This window comes from Monopterus albus, unplaced genomic scaffold, assembly GCF_001952655.1.
Source record: "Monopterus albus unplaced genomic scaffold, M_albus_1.0 scaffold6.1, whole genome shotgun sequence".
In the NCBI taxonomy this organism is placed as follows: Eukaryota; Metazoa; Chordata; class Actinopteri; order Synbranchiformes; family Synbranchidae; genus Monopterus; species Monopterus albus.
This window is the reverse complement of record NW_018127886.1, coordinates 4,763,011-4,778,483: the sequence shown is the minus strand read 5'-3', so window position 1 is coordinate 4,778,483 and position 15,473 is coordinate 4,763,011. Positions and strand designations below refer to the sequence as shown.

At 40.1% G+C, this 15,473-nt stretch overlaps 1 protein-coding gene across 1 annotated transcript in view; it reads right to left on the bottom strand.

Annotated features, from left to right (window-relative positions):
• casz1 (castor zinc finger 1) overlaps positions 1-7,489 on the bottom strand; it is a 78,129-nt gene extending 70,640 nt beyond the window's left edge. Inside the window, 1 exon segment of the mRNA XM_020615554.1 lies at positions 7,307-7,489. Coding sequence (XP_020471210.1) covers positions 7,307-7,355 — 49 coding nt within the window. The 5' untranslated portion in view covers positions 7,356-7,489.
• Between the last annotated feature and the right edge of the window lie 7,984 nt (positions 7,490-15,473).

Sequence of the window (15,473 nt, the reverse complement as noted above, 5' to 3'; positions counted from 1 at the left end):
AGTAGTGGTGGCACATCAATGTAAACAGGCAACACCCTTGAGTGGTGCAGCGTGGCATCCTTCCATAAACAACACCACCACCATGACCCCAACATTTATGATTTGTGGTCAGAATGGCAGCACAGGCTTGATTCTAATCCAAGTCTGCATGTTTGCCCTGTCGTTACGTGGCTAAATCTGCCTGACCTAGTCTCTTCTTATGCTAGATGAAAACAGCAGGTATTCCATATGTTTGTCAGGCAGCTTTACTTAAAACCAGTCGTATGAGAGCATTATACCTGGACACGGAAGCGCAGGGTGGGGACATCATGGGAAAGACGTTACTGACATTTTAAAACCAGGATGCTGTTCAGCCTACTGTTTGATCTGAGAGAGAAAAACAAACTCAGGGTTTTTTTTATTTTTATTACTGCAGTTGTGGAAATGAACTGGTTTGCACTGACTATGGGTGAGTTGAGCATTATTACTGGACTTGTAAATCCATGACCAGTACGGTTCCAACACCAACAGAGGACAAGCCATCCTATACAGATGGCCTCAAGGACAATTAGCAGTAATGATTGGTTGCCACATAAAAGAGGGAAATTGTATTTGCTACTGCACTTGCTGATGATCACAGACCAAATGCCTCTGACAATAATATGGATGGCTGCTTTAAACTTGAATGTTACTTGTAAACGCTGGTTAAATACAGTATACAGTACGCTGGAAAAGAACATTTCTAACGTAGTAAAGCTGTGCCTCTGTCCATTATAACAAGAATGCAAAATGAAGGAAGGTGAAACTTTAAATCTTACACAAACACCACATTATCATGAAGAATAAAGAGATGAGGAAAACAGCATAGTGATCTAAAATATTATCTGTTCAATCATATCCTTTTCCCCAGATATCTTCATTTCCCCCCTCCCTTCTCTGTCAGTTAGTCTGGCAAACAATCCCCTTGTTAGCAAACTGTTAAGACAGCCGCTTGGTACACAAATTGCGCTCGACCAAGCGAATTTGTTTTGCAAGGGTGACCTGTTTAATCATCTCATTTTCTTTGGCAGACATTTATTCATCTGGTTTCCACGGTTACAGAGAACATTAAGGGGCTACAGTAATAAGGCTGGAGAGTCAAACAGGTAATAAAAAAATTAACGCCATTTTCCAGCAGCCGAGGACAGTGGGTGAAATGAATCAAGGGAGAGGGGAGAGAAGCAGCGGGGGGAGCAGGAGGTGGGGTGTTGGGGTGGGGTGGGGGGGCTTCAAAATTGTCCAAACAATAAGCCTTAGCGGTTATTTTACTCTGTAGATCAGGTGGTGCTGTTATGGACATGACACTTTGGGCACAGAGCAGGAGAGATAAAGCTTTTAAAGTGGCCCTGCTCCTTTTTTTATTGTCATTTTGTGATTGCATATCAGAACAATTAAAAGTTAGCCAGAGATATCTATTAACTTTGCTCTTTTTTATTTCTCCTTTGCTTCAGAAGGAAGATAATTTGTACTCCTGGTAAAGCAACATGCCAAGAACGTGCAAGGGACAACATGACATTTAGATGCCCTGGTGAGAAATGTTTTGTAGTCCTCCCAAGTTGAATCATGCTTTCTAAGATTGTCTTTTGAACAAATGAGCAACAGCAGAAGTAAAAGAAAAATAACCTTGGAGAATATAGAGTTTATAGCTCACACTATATGAAACGAAACCTACACACCAATTGACAGAGTCCAACTTCTTGCCAAATATAGAAAATTCCAGTACAATAGGGGGAACAGGTGCTGAGGGCCCATAGAAAGTGACGAAGCCGAAGAGCTGGGTTGCTGCTGAATGCCAAATAAGGCAGCGAGACATGTTGCACCAAGGCACAAAACAACCAACTGTAATTCCTAGGTCTGATGACTGTCACAGATTCCCCCATAGACTGTATTCTCTGTGTTAAGACAATTTTCAAGGCTGTTTTCCACTTTAATAACAACCAAACAAGAGAAAACAAGCAACAAATTTTAGGCATTACTCATTTCTCCACTCCTTCTAAAACTATTTCTAATTGACAGCAGTACCGTGGCACTCCTAAAATATGCTCAAACGAACTCAACCTAACCCTTAATCATTGAAATCGGCTGGTTTAACCAGTATTTGAGCATTTTATAACTCTGCCAACACCTGGCTCCCACCCTTGTGAAAAACAAGCCAAATTGAATTCTTTGTTTGCAGTCATGTTACTTATATACATTGTGCTGTGGGTGGCTCCAGTGTGACAGAATTTAGAGAGAGAAGCACAACTGATGGCAACACATCTCAGGAGAGGGAGGGAAAAAGAGATGTCAGCCTCTCTCACACACAAACACAGGATAGACACTATCATCAAACACACACCACTCATGTGTCACAAGGAGCACTCATTCCTCCTCACCCCTGACTGAGGCAGGAGCCCGGCCAAACAAACTCATACATGGGCTAAAATTCCCAAAAGGGGATTCAGAGTGGACAGCAGTGACTGAAGAAAAAGGCTAAGCTGTGACTACGGGACTGGCAACTGCTCTGCTAACAGCCTCTTAACAGGTGTGGGTTCTAAAACCACGCAATCCTATCAAGTTACCAAGTTAAAAAAAAAAAAAGGAACGAAATCCACCAAACTGCAAACTCCTGGGCTCTTCCTCTCTCTCCGCTATCTTTCTCCCTCTCTTTCTGTCTTTGTTGGCAGTGAGTGAAATGAACAGCTGGGCTTCAGATTTATCATGTACAGACAGTAATTATTGCTGGTGCTGCCTGCTACTGACCCAAGTGAATTAAATGTCACATGAAAAAACACAAGGCAGAAGGGGGACCTGAAGTTGAGGGGTGATGAGTTGGGAATTGTGTGAAAGATGTGTGTGTGACACAGAAGAGAGAGGAGGCCAGTGTTTAAACGTCACTACGTTTCTGTTTGCAGTCAATTACGGACGAGGACAGGGGTACGGGCACTGGAACTCGGCAGGGTAAACATTTCCTCGCTCGCTGAGAAGGTGACAGAAAAAAGAGGTTCCATGTGTGTTTGTGTTTTTTTTTTCTTTCCTCTAATCAAAAATAAAACCGGAGACAGTACAGCAGGCACTGAATTCCTGTCAAAGAAAAGGTGACAGAGAACTGAAACTGAGAAATGTGCTCAATGCCAAAAAAAAGTATTAAAGTGACAAGACAGATTTGTATCGATACTCTTCTCATCTGTCAAGTTTTTAGCTTATGTGTATGATTAACTCAACACTTACTGATGAATAAAAAACAAGGAGAAGCCCCTGATCATACAAGTGCTTTCGTTTTTATCTCAGCACAGTATGACCCCACCTGCTTTGTTTGTTCAAGACACAGAAAGGTCAGGAGATAAGCTATCAATTTATTACCCATGTCAGTCAACGTCCTTTTCATTGAATAGTTAACCCTGCATCCGCTGCTTACATTTACACATTTAGCTGTATGAAAGTTGTGGTTTGTCACATTCCATAACCCACAGGGGCAGCTTCACACCTTAACCCCCCCCCGCCACATTTAAAAGGATTAGTCACAACATTTTGTGCCGGCATAATCTCTCTTTCAGCTGGCCTAATAAGTGCGCTTCGATAAGCGGGGCATGCAAATTCATTCATGGCCAGCGGAGACCATGCTTTCAGCCAAACGCACCAAAGTCTTCCACTCTACTAATTACCTCTTCATTTCCCCCTTTTTCCCTCTTATATGGCATATCGACAACCAGAGATTATTCTTCTTCCTTACTTTGCATGAAATTATAATTTCATATGTAAGATTAGGATATCCAATCGGGAAAAACAAAGTTACTGAAGCTTCTCTCTTGAATCTGCGTGCAGGAATACATGACAAGGCACAGTCAGCTGTGAGATTAAAAGGAGGATGTCTTTTACACTGAGACACATGACAAAGAAATATTGAAAAAAAAGACACTTTTTCCTGAAAAATATTTCATAATAAAACATTTTTCTAATTAAGAATATATAATTAACTGATATTCTAAAGGATATTTTACCGTTTCCATTTCCCTTATTTTTAGTACTGCAGTTTAACAAACATATATTATCTGTGATAATAAAAAGTTGGCCTGTTATATTTTAGATAATAAAGGCAACGACGACCCAGAGTCCAACCTGTTTATCATTCTGGAATATTTCTTCACTGAGTATTAATTAGGCTATTACTCCAGATTGGTGACGGGGAGCTTTGAGGTTTTAATTAGGTGCTGGCCACTGCATGAGTGCACAGGAGTGAAGAAAGTGGGTGGTGATGCCACTTGCCTTGCTCCTGGCCCATATCAAGTATCCCTGAACACTTTGGCTCCTGCAGCAAGATGCATGGCAGCCCACGCGCATCTGGAGTTTATTTGATCGTTTGATCTCTGATGTTTCCTCTTTCTGCCGGTGGAAAAAAGGCCAGTTGGTGTGATTTGAGTATTAAAAGATGGGGGTTAAGGTAATTATGGTGTTGGGTGGCTTGTGTCTGATGGCTGGGCACATGCTCAATCAGGACTCAGCTGTCCCTTTTCTCTGTCTACCCCGCAGTGTGTGTGTGTGCATGCATGCGTGCGCGCGCACACGCACACACACACACACACACACACACACACACACCTCTGTCCCCTTGTCTGTGTTCCCCCATCTCTCCCCCTGCCACTCTGCGAAAACCAGGCGTAACACACACAGCCTCGTGGAACATCAATCAAATACTGAGTGGCCCATAAAACTCCACAAACATATATGCTGCCATTAACTACTGTGTGCCACTTTTTAAAATCACTGTTGTCTGATATTAATGCAAAATAACAAAACTACATTTAAAGATTTTTAAAAAAGAATTAATTAAGACAGGAAAATTAAAAGAATCCTTTGGTGAAGTACTGATTTAAATATAAATTTAAGTTTTGAAATAAAATGTCAGTTTCACATTTAAAAAAAAAAACAAGCAATATAAAAATGACATTTTTTTTCTTAATTCAAACTCAGAGATTACATTGTGCAAATATCTTCAACTGCAAAGTCAAATATATAAATGACAACAAAAAGCATATTCTGCTATCATGCAAACAAGATATTTAAAAAAATAAATCTTGAGAATGTGAGTGTTTTTCCTCGGTTGACAAGGCGATACTAATCACCTCGTTGCTGAGAAGCACTCTTCCCTGACAAGGCTCCTTGGAATACAAGGATCCCCCTGGAGAAATCGGCATGAAAGAGGTTAAAGACAATGACTCACTTTTTTTTTTTCCTCCACATGTCTCGCTGTTAAATTTATTTGAAAACTCTGTTAATCTGCTGTACACAACATTTCCATTAACATAGTCCAGCCCCCTAATAAAAATTCCAGCTAGTTTAATTAAAAAATGTAAATTTACTGTCATCCGAGGAGCAGCAGAAATAGGAGTGCAACAGCATATTTTATTGCTTAAGACATCAAATTGATTCAGGTTATTGCTAAATTGTGATAAAAGGTTATTGAGGGCCTTCAGACCTAGGTTTGTTTTTCTCCTACTTATTTCATCCTGGTTGCGTGGAAGGCCGTAAAAAGATGGAGAGGGCCACGAAGGGTTAATGAGACAACTCGGTGAGGGAGAAGGCAATCAACATTATGACTCATAAGAGGGTAGAAAAACATTTTCTGAGCTGACGAAAAGTTTGAAATTAGGGTGTGTCACCGCAACAGCTCTACTTGTTTGTTATTATTTTAAACTATAATACAGGACACCTTAAATAACCAGACAAGTAACCGAGCCCTCATGTCTCATGCCTCTCATATGTGTTTGTGAAACCCTGTGGCCACAGTGGTCTACTACACTGTCTCTCACTATCAGTTTTATTTCATGGGAAATCTTTAGATTTGTTTTATTTTTCATTAATACTGCCAAAGAGCAGAGAAGCCTATATGATATCAAGAGTGCTGAACGGCAAGACTAGACAGCAAGACAGAGCAAATAACTGTTAAGGGGATTCAGAGAGGATACAGAGGCAGTTTGTAAGTGGGGGAAAAAGGTATTAAAAATAACAGCCTTGTTTGAATCACAAATGTACATTAGAGATTACATTTTCCAATAATAATAATAATAATTCTGTTAATTTGAGCATCCTTTCTGTAATTTAAAATATTCTGATACTATTTTAAAAATATTTATATACTTAGTGAGATTAAAATAAAGTGTTTCAAAAATAGGGCAGATAGGATTTATCAGAGCTAAAAAGAATCCATCAAAGTTAGCTTAGTCACTGAGTTGTTATATTCATGTATAGGGGCAAATAATGAATCACAGGGATTATAAATACATAGTGTAATGTACAAAGGGAACACACCGGTCAGTGCATGCAAACAGAAAATGCGTACATACAGTACACCCAAAACAGAAAGAAAGAAATGACTGCGGAATATAGTTTATTTTAAAATGAGCACCAAACCGTTCTTCGAAGTAAAGTGATGAAGACAGTGGTCCTTGTAAGTATGAGGTGTGATCCAGCTACATCTGGACAAGTTTATCCTCCCATAAGTACGCGCAGAGTGATTGTTGTTAATCTGACAGTTACAGGTCTACTACAGTTTTAAATAATCAGCCCCACAGGTTTATTTGCACAAAAATTCCAATAACTGACAACAATTTTAATAAATATTTGGAATAATTTTATATATAATGCATTTGATTGTCAGAATTTTTATACTATAAGATGACATACACCTGCGCACTGCATATACACTAATTAGAAGTACCTGGAGAGGTGCTAGCACTGCTCCTGTTCCCTTTACATGTGTGACAACATAAGCAACACAACAGTTTGTTTGCTTTGTCCCCTTGGCAACAAACCCTAAGGCCATTCAGAGAACCCTAATGGCATTGCCAGTGCCGCTGTGGCTTTAACCAATACTTGTATTTCTACAGTACCAAACGGTGGCTTTTTCAAAAACTTGTAATTAAATGAAGGGACTATAGAAGCTAAAAAACAGGAATATAGAAAAAAAATCCTCACAAGGATTTCTGCTGGTCTCATGTCCTAGAAGAGAAATAGACTCTGACAAGAGAAAATGAAACTGGCTTTGTGAACTTTCTTCACATGTAACACAGCGTCATGAGTCGTGTGCTGGAGAAATGGGTAATCATATTTGATATTGCAGTCACCTTTGGGCTCTGTCAAAGAGCTATAAATAAGGGTACTGCAACATTTTGGTATATATACGTGCTAGTACATACTTTGATCATGAACAACTTCCACTCTGTATATTTATTCAGAGATAAAGGCACACCTTAAACTGTCAGCTAATAAAACATATCTGACAAAGATAGAAAAGAAGAAGAGTACTCACCATATTCAGGGAAGTCGAAGTTAAATCCTCTCAGACATGTAACTTTCATAATATTACTCAACTCTGCTAGAAAGTCATTCGCCTGTTGGGTGGTAGAGAGGGAAATACGGCGGAAAAGTAACTAGATTTAAAAAAAAAAAGGCTTCCTTCAATCATGCACTAAACTCCTTGACATGTAATCTGTCAATAGTTTGTTGCTGAGATAATGCCGGCTGCCACGAGCGGATTTGATTGGCAGCTTAGAGCCTGGCCCCTCCTTTCTGTGGTTTGACGGGGGTAGGTGAAAGAATATGGAGCCTCCCCCTTCGCTGCTCTCTCTCTCTCTCTCTCTCTCTCTGCCTCTAGTGCGCTGCCTCTCTCTCGCTCTCTGCTTTGCTCCCATACACACACGCACAGAAGCACAGACCAAGCTGTTGGTGATGTTGTCTGAATAAGCTGATAGGAAATTATGGCAGAGGAACCGGAGCAGTTTTTTTCTCCCTCCCTCAGTGGGCTGGCCTTTTCCATCTTTGTGGTCTTCTAGCCTTTCAACTCTCTTGGGGTGGAGCCTCCACTCTATTCAAATGAGGGGAGCACAACACTTTAAAAAAAAAAAAGGTTTGGGGGAGGAAAAGATTACACATTTATTAAAATATATAAGAATTTCATAGCAAGACCAATTATTTGAATGAAATACAGTGGGACTTCCTGTTTTTACGTGCTTTATAAACACCAACATTTTAGTACTGTCCTATATAAAGCACAACTACAGAAAGTGAAAGGATATTTTGACATTCATGTAAGTAAGTCACCCAACTACTAATCCATCAACTACATATCAAACTGGACACAATTTACATGCTTGCCATCAACCAAGAGTTGCAAAAATATTAAAGCCAGCCAGTCCAACATTTAGCTTGAAGCAAACGACTCTTTCACTTCTCTCACAAAACAGAGATCCTCTCTATTTCATTGCCGTGTAGTATAGTTTCTTTGCCTCTCTCCCTCGGAGCGCACTCTTTCTCCTTTCCTCCCTCTGATAAGCTATCAGTTTTCATTGTAATTTCAGGTGAAATGATAAACGACAGCCGTTACCAGGTGACAATGAATACTTTATAAGACAAACCCCTTATTTGCCTGGCAGTTTCTTCCACAGCGGCATGCAAAGTGTCTCCGGACCATTTGTACATAATGCCCATATACTGTAAATATGGATCTGTGTCAAAAATGGGGAATTTACAACGTGACACAAAATAAGAGTCAAATCTTTGAAAGGTCACTGGATATTCCTGTTTTTCTCAGCAGTTTTATTTTGAATAAGGGTTGTGTTAAAGTAGCATTTAATGGTTAGAGAAAAGAGGAAATGAACAACTTTATGGCTGTGAACCATAATGCAATGATAAACAGTCCTGAGTTCATGAGTGCTGGTGCAGAGTCCAAAGTATGTGCATAAAACAGTTTTTGGTTGATTCTGAATTTATGATGACTCATCCTAGTTAATAATGGAAAACAGCAGCTTTGTCTCCTCCTCCTTAACACACAAAAGAAAATGTCTTTAAAAGAGTTTCTATCACGAGGTTCCACCCTTGATCTAACATTGTACTGTAAATACTACTTCAGTTTTTGTAAGCCATGATAAAAATCCAATTGTTTTTGTGATACATGACCTGACTTTGTAACCAGACTTTATTCCTAGTTGAAAAAGGTGTGGAATCTTGTGTAAAAAAAAAAACTGGGGGCTCCAATCACATATTGTTTGGTGGAATCATGACAACTTTGGACTAAATACTTCCTCACCATAGTTGGAGCATGCTTATAAACATGTTATCTACTGTAATATTGTGCAAAGGGCCTGACACATTGTCAGTAAAGTGAACTGAGATTACCGGAATTACTACATTTGTTTATGGGGCGATCTCTAGTGAACATCTTACTAGACTACAGTATCATGAGGCAATGTGTGGAGATTATTTGAACTTTGTGTGAAAACATCATAAATAAATAATTCCTAGCTTTAAATCTAAAATATGCTTTAAAATATGAAAATGTCTGCCTGGCTATGACCGTGATGCTTTTTCCACAAAGGACAACAAAAACTACTACAGTATCTCTAAACTTGATATTGAGGGATGTTTCGTTTGCAGGGTGAATTCTATTCATGTTACATCGTCCAAAGGAGGGAGGGGTTGTCATCCATGCATTATAGCCCTCTGGCCCTCGAGCTGCCATCTTTGGGGGCGAAACCATTACTTTTCAAAAGGAGCTGTGGGGCTTTTCGTTTGATGTGGTCCAAGGGTATTGTATGGTGCATGCGGGAGAATGTTGAGGGCAAGGTGGAGTGTTTATATGTGCGAGTGTGTGCGCGTACTGCCGTGCGTGTGACATGGCAGGGGTACATCAGTCAAAGGGCTGCCGGGCCAGACGTTTGGCTGCCCCTGACAGTGCACTCCAGGAGGGGCTGGTCTGGTGCAGGGCCCGCTCTGAGTCCTCCATTTCTCAGGACAAAGGCTAGGGCCCAGTTGAAAGATGTGAATTCAGTGGCTTTTGTGGCCAAAGCTTAGAGACATGCCGAGTGAGAAATCTGACCTTTGCCGAGAGTCAGATTGTGTTTTTGAACCCCTCTTGCTGTCTCTGGCAGTTCAGGGCAAAGAGTGAGTGAGCACATTGGAGGAGATGAAGTGGATGCGAGTTGGCGTGGGGTGGAGGCCTGTCCTATATGATGGAGTGTACAGTTGGGGGGGGGGAGTTACACAGGAGGAGCAGCTTGGAGCACTTCTACTGCATCTAACTTTAAACCCAATAAGTTAAAATAGTTTGAGTTTTTCAGCAGAAGACGGATCAACTTTATTCTTGATATTCACTGTCATGTTGTTGATAAATTGACAGGAAATTGAACGTGTAAACGCTTAATTCCGAAGCAGGAGCTTTTAAAGTGGGATTCAACAGGAGTTCACACTAGTGTTATTTGAGGTTGTCTGTGATGTGGAATATTATTCTCTCTCACGTCTGTTTGTATTATATTACTGTTTATATATTTATTTTTAAACAGAGAAGGAGATGAATATTAAACGTACACACAACTATAGCCAGAACAATGATGTCGGCAATGCACCACTTCTTGATCATCATCATTTGCATTACCCATGACAATGATTCTTCAGAATCTTACTTGAGTTTCATAATTTCTGTACAGCTGTATATACAGCTACATACATACACTAAGAAAGTCTCATGCAAAATCACATTATTAGTGCACACTTGAAAGCAATTAACCTAGAGCCTGTATGAGGCATATTTGTATGTCAACATGCTGCAGTATCTTTCTTTTATTTGTGCACTGTTTATGATATTACTTGAATTATGATATACAGTAGCATGTTGCTCGGTGGCGGTGTGCTGAGAGCAGAGATTCTGTAGATAGAATAGGCCTATGTTTTTGAGTCATACATTTTTCTTGACACTGCTTTCATCCCCCGGCCGTAATCATCATATCTCCCCCATTGCTCTCCCGGATGCAGACATCCATAATGCAATCTTCCTAATTTTGATCCCTCGCAATCTGGTTTTTAAAAGGGAGGGGAAAAAAGGGACATATTTCTGAAGGCTCACTCTGTAATCATTTTAGACAGATAGCCTTTCCCATCGTAGATGAGCAAATATTTGTAAACCAGCTATCTAATGGAAAATTATAGAGAAATTAGAGTGAAATTCATGACAGTGAAATCTGATTATCTGTAATTCTATTATGCCATCTTAGCCCACACAGCATATTTTTGTAGAGTTTTTTCCATAAATACCTATGCCAGGGGTCCTGCTAATCAAATAAAATTGAAATTCATCTTCCCATTAAATTCAATTAGCTGCAATTTCTAAAGCCTAACAAAGATTTTAATTACTAAATTATAAAATTCTCCCTAGCCAAATTGGGGAGAGAAAAAGTACATCCCCTGCATCTGAAAAACAAACCCATGAAAGGAAATTGTTGATCAAAAAAGATATCCAGGGGAAAATAACATTAGGGAGAGCACTGGGGCCCTTATTCAGCGAGTCTGGGTGGGGAGTGACGTGTGCCAAGCACTGGGCTCCTGGGCCGGAGGAAATGAACTTAGCTGAGGTTCTCTCTGTCTCTAAATGTCTGCCCTCAGAGTTATTATGCCGTAATTGACTAATTGACACCTTAATTTCATTTATGGGGCTCCTGTGTTCATAAAGCAACCTCTGGGTGGGGCAGTGGTCTTGGGTGGAAGCAAGGAAGTCAACATCCAGGACACCAGGTAGAGCGCCTTGGGCCTTCGGCTTTGTCCTCAACAGATGATGATTATGAATTTGATAATGAAATGGTCAGGGCGACCATACTGACTTAGCAAAGGCTTAAGGAGCATCTTACTTCTATGTTCAAATCCTCCTTGTGCATGCTAATGGGTAATAATCATGCATGTCCAGTCTCACAAGCTGTCACTGCAGAAACAAATGACCGCACATTCAGGGTCACAGGACATTATAAAGGGAAGATTCTTGAACCTGCCAAATTGGGATTCACAGTGGTTTTGGCTTCACATGTGACCATGGATGCGTATTGTATTGTTGTTGATTGTTTCATCTGATATGTGGGTGTAGCTGAAAAAAGCAGTTACTGATGGCAGCATTTAGTGGAGAGCACACTGCTAATAGTACAGCGTCGGGGTCTCAGGTCAGTCACTAGAGCCGTTTCCCAGCCACCGCCTCCTCCTAACCAGTGGACCACTAAAATAACAGCTCAGCACCCTCTGCACACTACAAAGCTCCATCTGAAAAGGCACCTGCTGCTGTTATTCACTTCAGCCCCTTTGGCAGCTCACTCTGTCTGTTTAAAGGACACATAGGAGAGAAAGACTGACTGGGAAATGATGAATTATTTAAGCATGATGTCTAATTGTTTCAAGGCAGACATCTTGTTTCTTGAAGGTAAAGGCTTGGGGGTGGGTGCTGGTGTACATGTATGGAGAGGACTCCTTGTGAAGAGGTCTGTCTACTGTGCAATGTAGGCAGTCTTGTACTTAAAGTGGCTGGGTAAATATGACCAAACTGAAACTTTAATCTGCTTTTCCACACCCAAGCTGGCTGGGTATTAAAGATAATCTTTTTTGTGTGTCATATGGTGGGAGATATAGATGGAGCTAATTTTTTAGAGACAAATCTGATATTTGTCAACTGGTTGAAAAAAACCTGGGGATTTTCTCCTAATCCCTCCTTGGATGTGAAGGCTCGTTAACAGCAAAATGCAGATGGTGTTCTGTGCACGGAGAGTACCCAGCACTCAGCGCAGTGCATACGGAGAGGTGCACGCTAGCCTCACTAGGGCTCAGCACAACCCGCAGATATCGAACTCCCCCCACATTCAATTAACAAGTCAATTGTGAAAGCGGGGGAGTGTTAGTTTATTCCAAAGTGCAAACTTTACAAAATACGTCTTGGTTGTTTCTCTTTACTTTTTGTTTCCTTGCTGACATAACATCCTTACTTCTAGGCTATGTTCATGAAATATTTAGTTGCAACTCAATTCCAATAAGGAAAAGAAAACAAATTATAAATAAAATGGAGGCATAAATCTTTCAGGATCCTAATTCTAACTTTCCCTTGGAGTGTTTCTGTCTTTATTTTGTCACATTAAGCAGTTTTGTTTTCCGTTCCCACTGCTAGGCGTGGCTGATTTTACACTGTTGGAAAGGGCCCTTTATTCTTCTACTCTCTTGTTTTGGAACACACTGCATTTTGTGGTATCACTTCTTTTATGCACAGTTATCACTTGTGTAACTTCTGATTTTGTTTTTATGAGAAACAGAACAATAAAACCTATGTGATGTTCTTTATTTAGCTCTATGATGAATACAGCTGTCACAGTGATGCAAAGCTGTCCTGACTGCTTTATCTTATCCAGTGTTTTGGGAAGATATTTGCTCAGGTCATTTTAGCACCAGAATGCAACAAGGTAGAGCACTTTGGATGCATTCCCAAACTGCTTTGTGTCTCTGCATTACATTTGACTTTATGCTGATAGTCATTCTGTCATTCACAGACACCAGGCCAAACCTACTCTATTTTATACCATATCCTAACTTTAAAAAGAATCAACAAGCCAAAAAAGCTGAGAGGAACATGTTGAGTATGCAGTAAATTAGACCTCATTATTGTATAGACGGGCTCAAACCAGTTATTGAATATACAATATAACCAGGAGACAGAGCATGTAGACAGAGCAACTTAAGGGGATATTTACTAAACATGTTGCAAATCATCACCAGATGCACAAAATATTGTGGCACTGTAATTTTTCAATTTAGCAGCGTATTTACCACCCCAAATGATATAAATGAGCAAAGCCACAACCATGTTAATTTTAATACGCCACCGCTTATGATCTGGTGCTTATTGCGCACCTGGGACCAAGAGAAAGCATAGAAGAAAGCCTAAGCTTACAACGACTGAACTTAAAAATATGACTGAAGACGTCAAAAAGTGTATGTTGGAACTGCAGTCATGCAGTCATCTGCCAGTCAAATCATCTTTTAGTTTGTTCAGTAATTGGAGCATGGTTTGACCTGAAAGCCTGTAAAAGTCCTTCACATTCTTCTCTGGTGAGCAATGCAATTTACAAACACCTGCACCCTCCTCAAGCATGTTCTCAACTCTGACCAGCTCTGAGATGACTAACAGTGACAGCAGTGCAGCAAATTTTACACCTGCTGTCTTCCAACGTTAAATTTCAGCCACAGTTCCCTCTGTTGCAGCAATGGCAAATCAGGCGCTGAGGGTATTTGTATAGATTTCCATTCTCTCCTCCCTGATTTTTGCATCCCTGAATGGAAATGGCTTAAAATAAATATTGCATGAGACCAAATGCACAAATTCCAGCAGTGCCGAGTTCCTTCTTTTTCTTCAGAGCAAAACCTCACTGTGACTCCTTATTCCCGGTTCAAACTACATGATTTAAGCCCCGTAAGAGCCCGACCCAATGGTTGTAGGGCGTCGTAACCGATGATTGATCGTTTTATTTTGTACATTGTGTCATAATTAATGAGAACTGATACTACGGCTGGGACATCTCACAACATCTCGATAGAAGATAAAACTACGATAAGTGGAGAGGGAAAAAAAACCCACAGAACCTGCAAATTCCAGATTAACTTTACTTGTTTGCTTTGACTTGCATCATTTATCATCACAGTACCTTTTATAGTCACTTCAATGTTAAGAAGAACAGATATTTCTATTATCATAGGTTTGATAACAAGGGAACATTTTTTACAAGAAATTAAAGTAGGAAACCCACAATAAAATGCATACATGATAGAATGGAACACTAATCTTGTAGATCTTGCCTGATTATTTATCATGCATGCGATTTTGGCTTTGCACAACAAAATTTATGAACATAAAAAATTACTGAATATTTTCTATTCACAAACAAATTAAGGGCCCCATAATGTGAATTAAAGACTATTGGGATACAAATAATTTGAGGAATTTTATAAAGATGCAGTGTGCTCCTTTTTACATTCAAGTACTAATAGCAGTGAGAAAGATTGAAATTGAAGCACAACAGCTATGGTGAGTGTTTGTTCAGCACAAGATAAGGCTGACTTCTATTGATTAGTTCTGATATACAGTAGATAAAAGTTATATGTACAATGAAATTCAGCATTTTTTTAACCTTCAGCAGCGCTTGTCATACACTTGTAAAATAAATATATAAATATACACTAGGAGGAAGAGAAGGGGGGAAAATGCTAAAGCTCTTTTGCTGTAATTGGCTGAATAGCAAGGGCAGCAGAAAATTTACAGGCAGACAACAGTGTGAAGGGGACTCGGTCACAGTGCAAAACTAAGCCCTCACCACCAGCAAGGCGTAATCAAGCCAGAACAGACAAGCAAGGGGTCTAGCTGCCTGTCTGGCATATCTTAACTAGCATGAGGCATGTGTGTCTCCCTAGCTTCGGCAGTAAGCTGCAGATCACAGTCCATTTTCTGAACAAGTTTAGTAAATAACCAAAGCAAGTATGCAGAAGACAGTGACAGGGAAAAAGAAATCCCCCAAAGTCACAGTGGTGACACTCTACTAAATCCAATCAAACTGAGGAGGGAGAGGGAGAGAGAGAGAGGGAGAAGGAAGGAGGGAGGAAGATATCCTTTTTGCTGCCTGTGTGTGTCC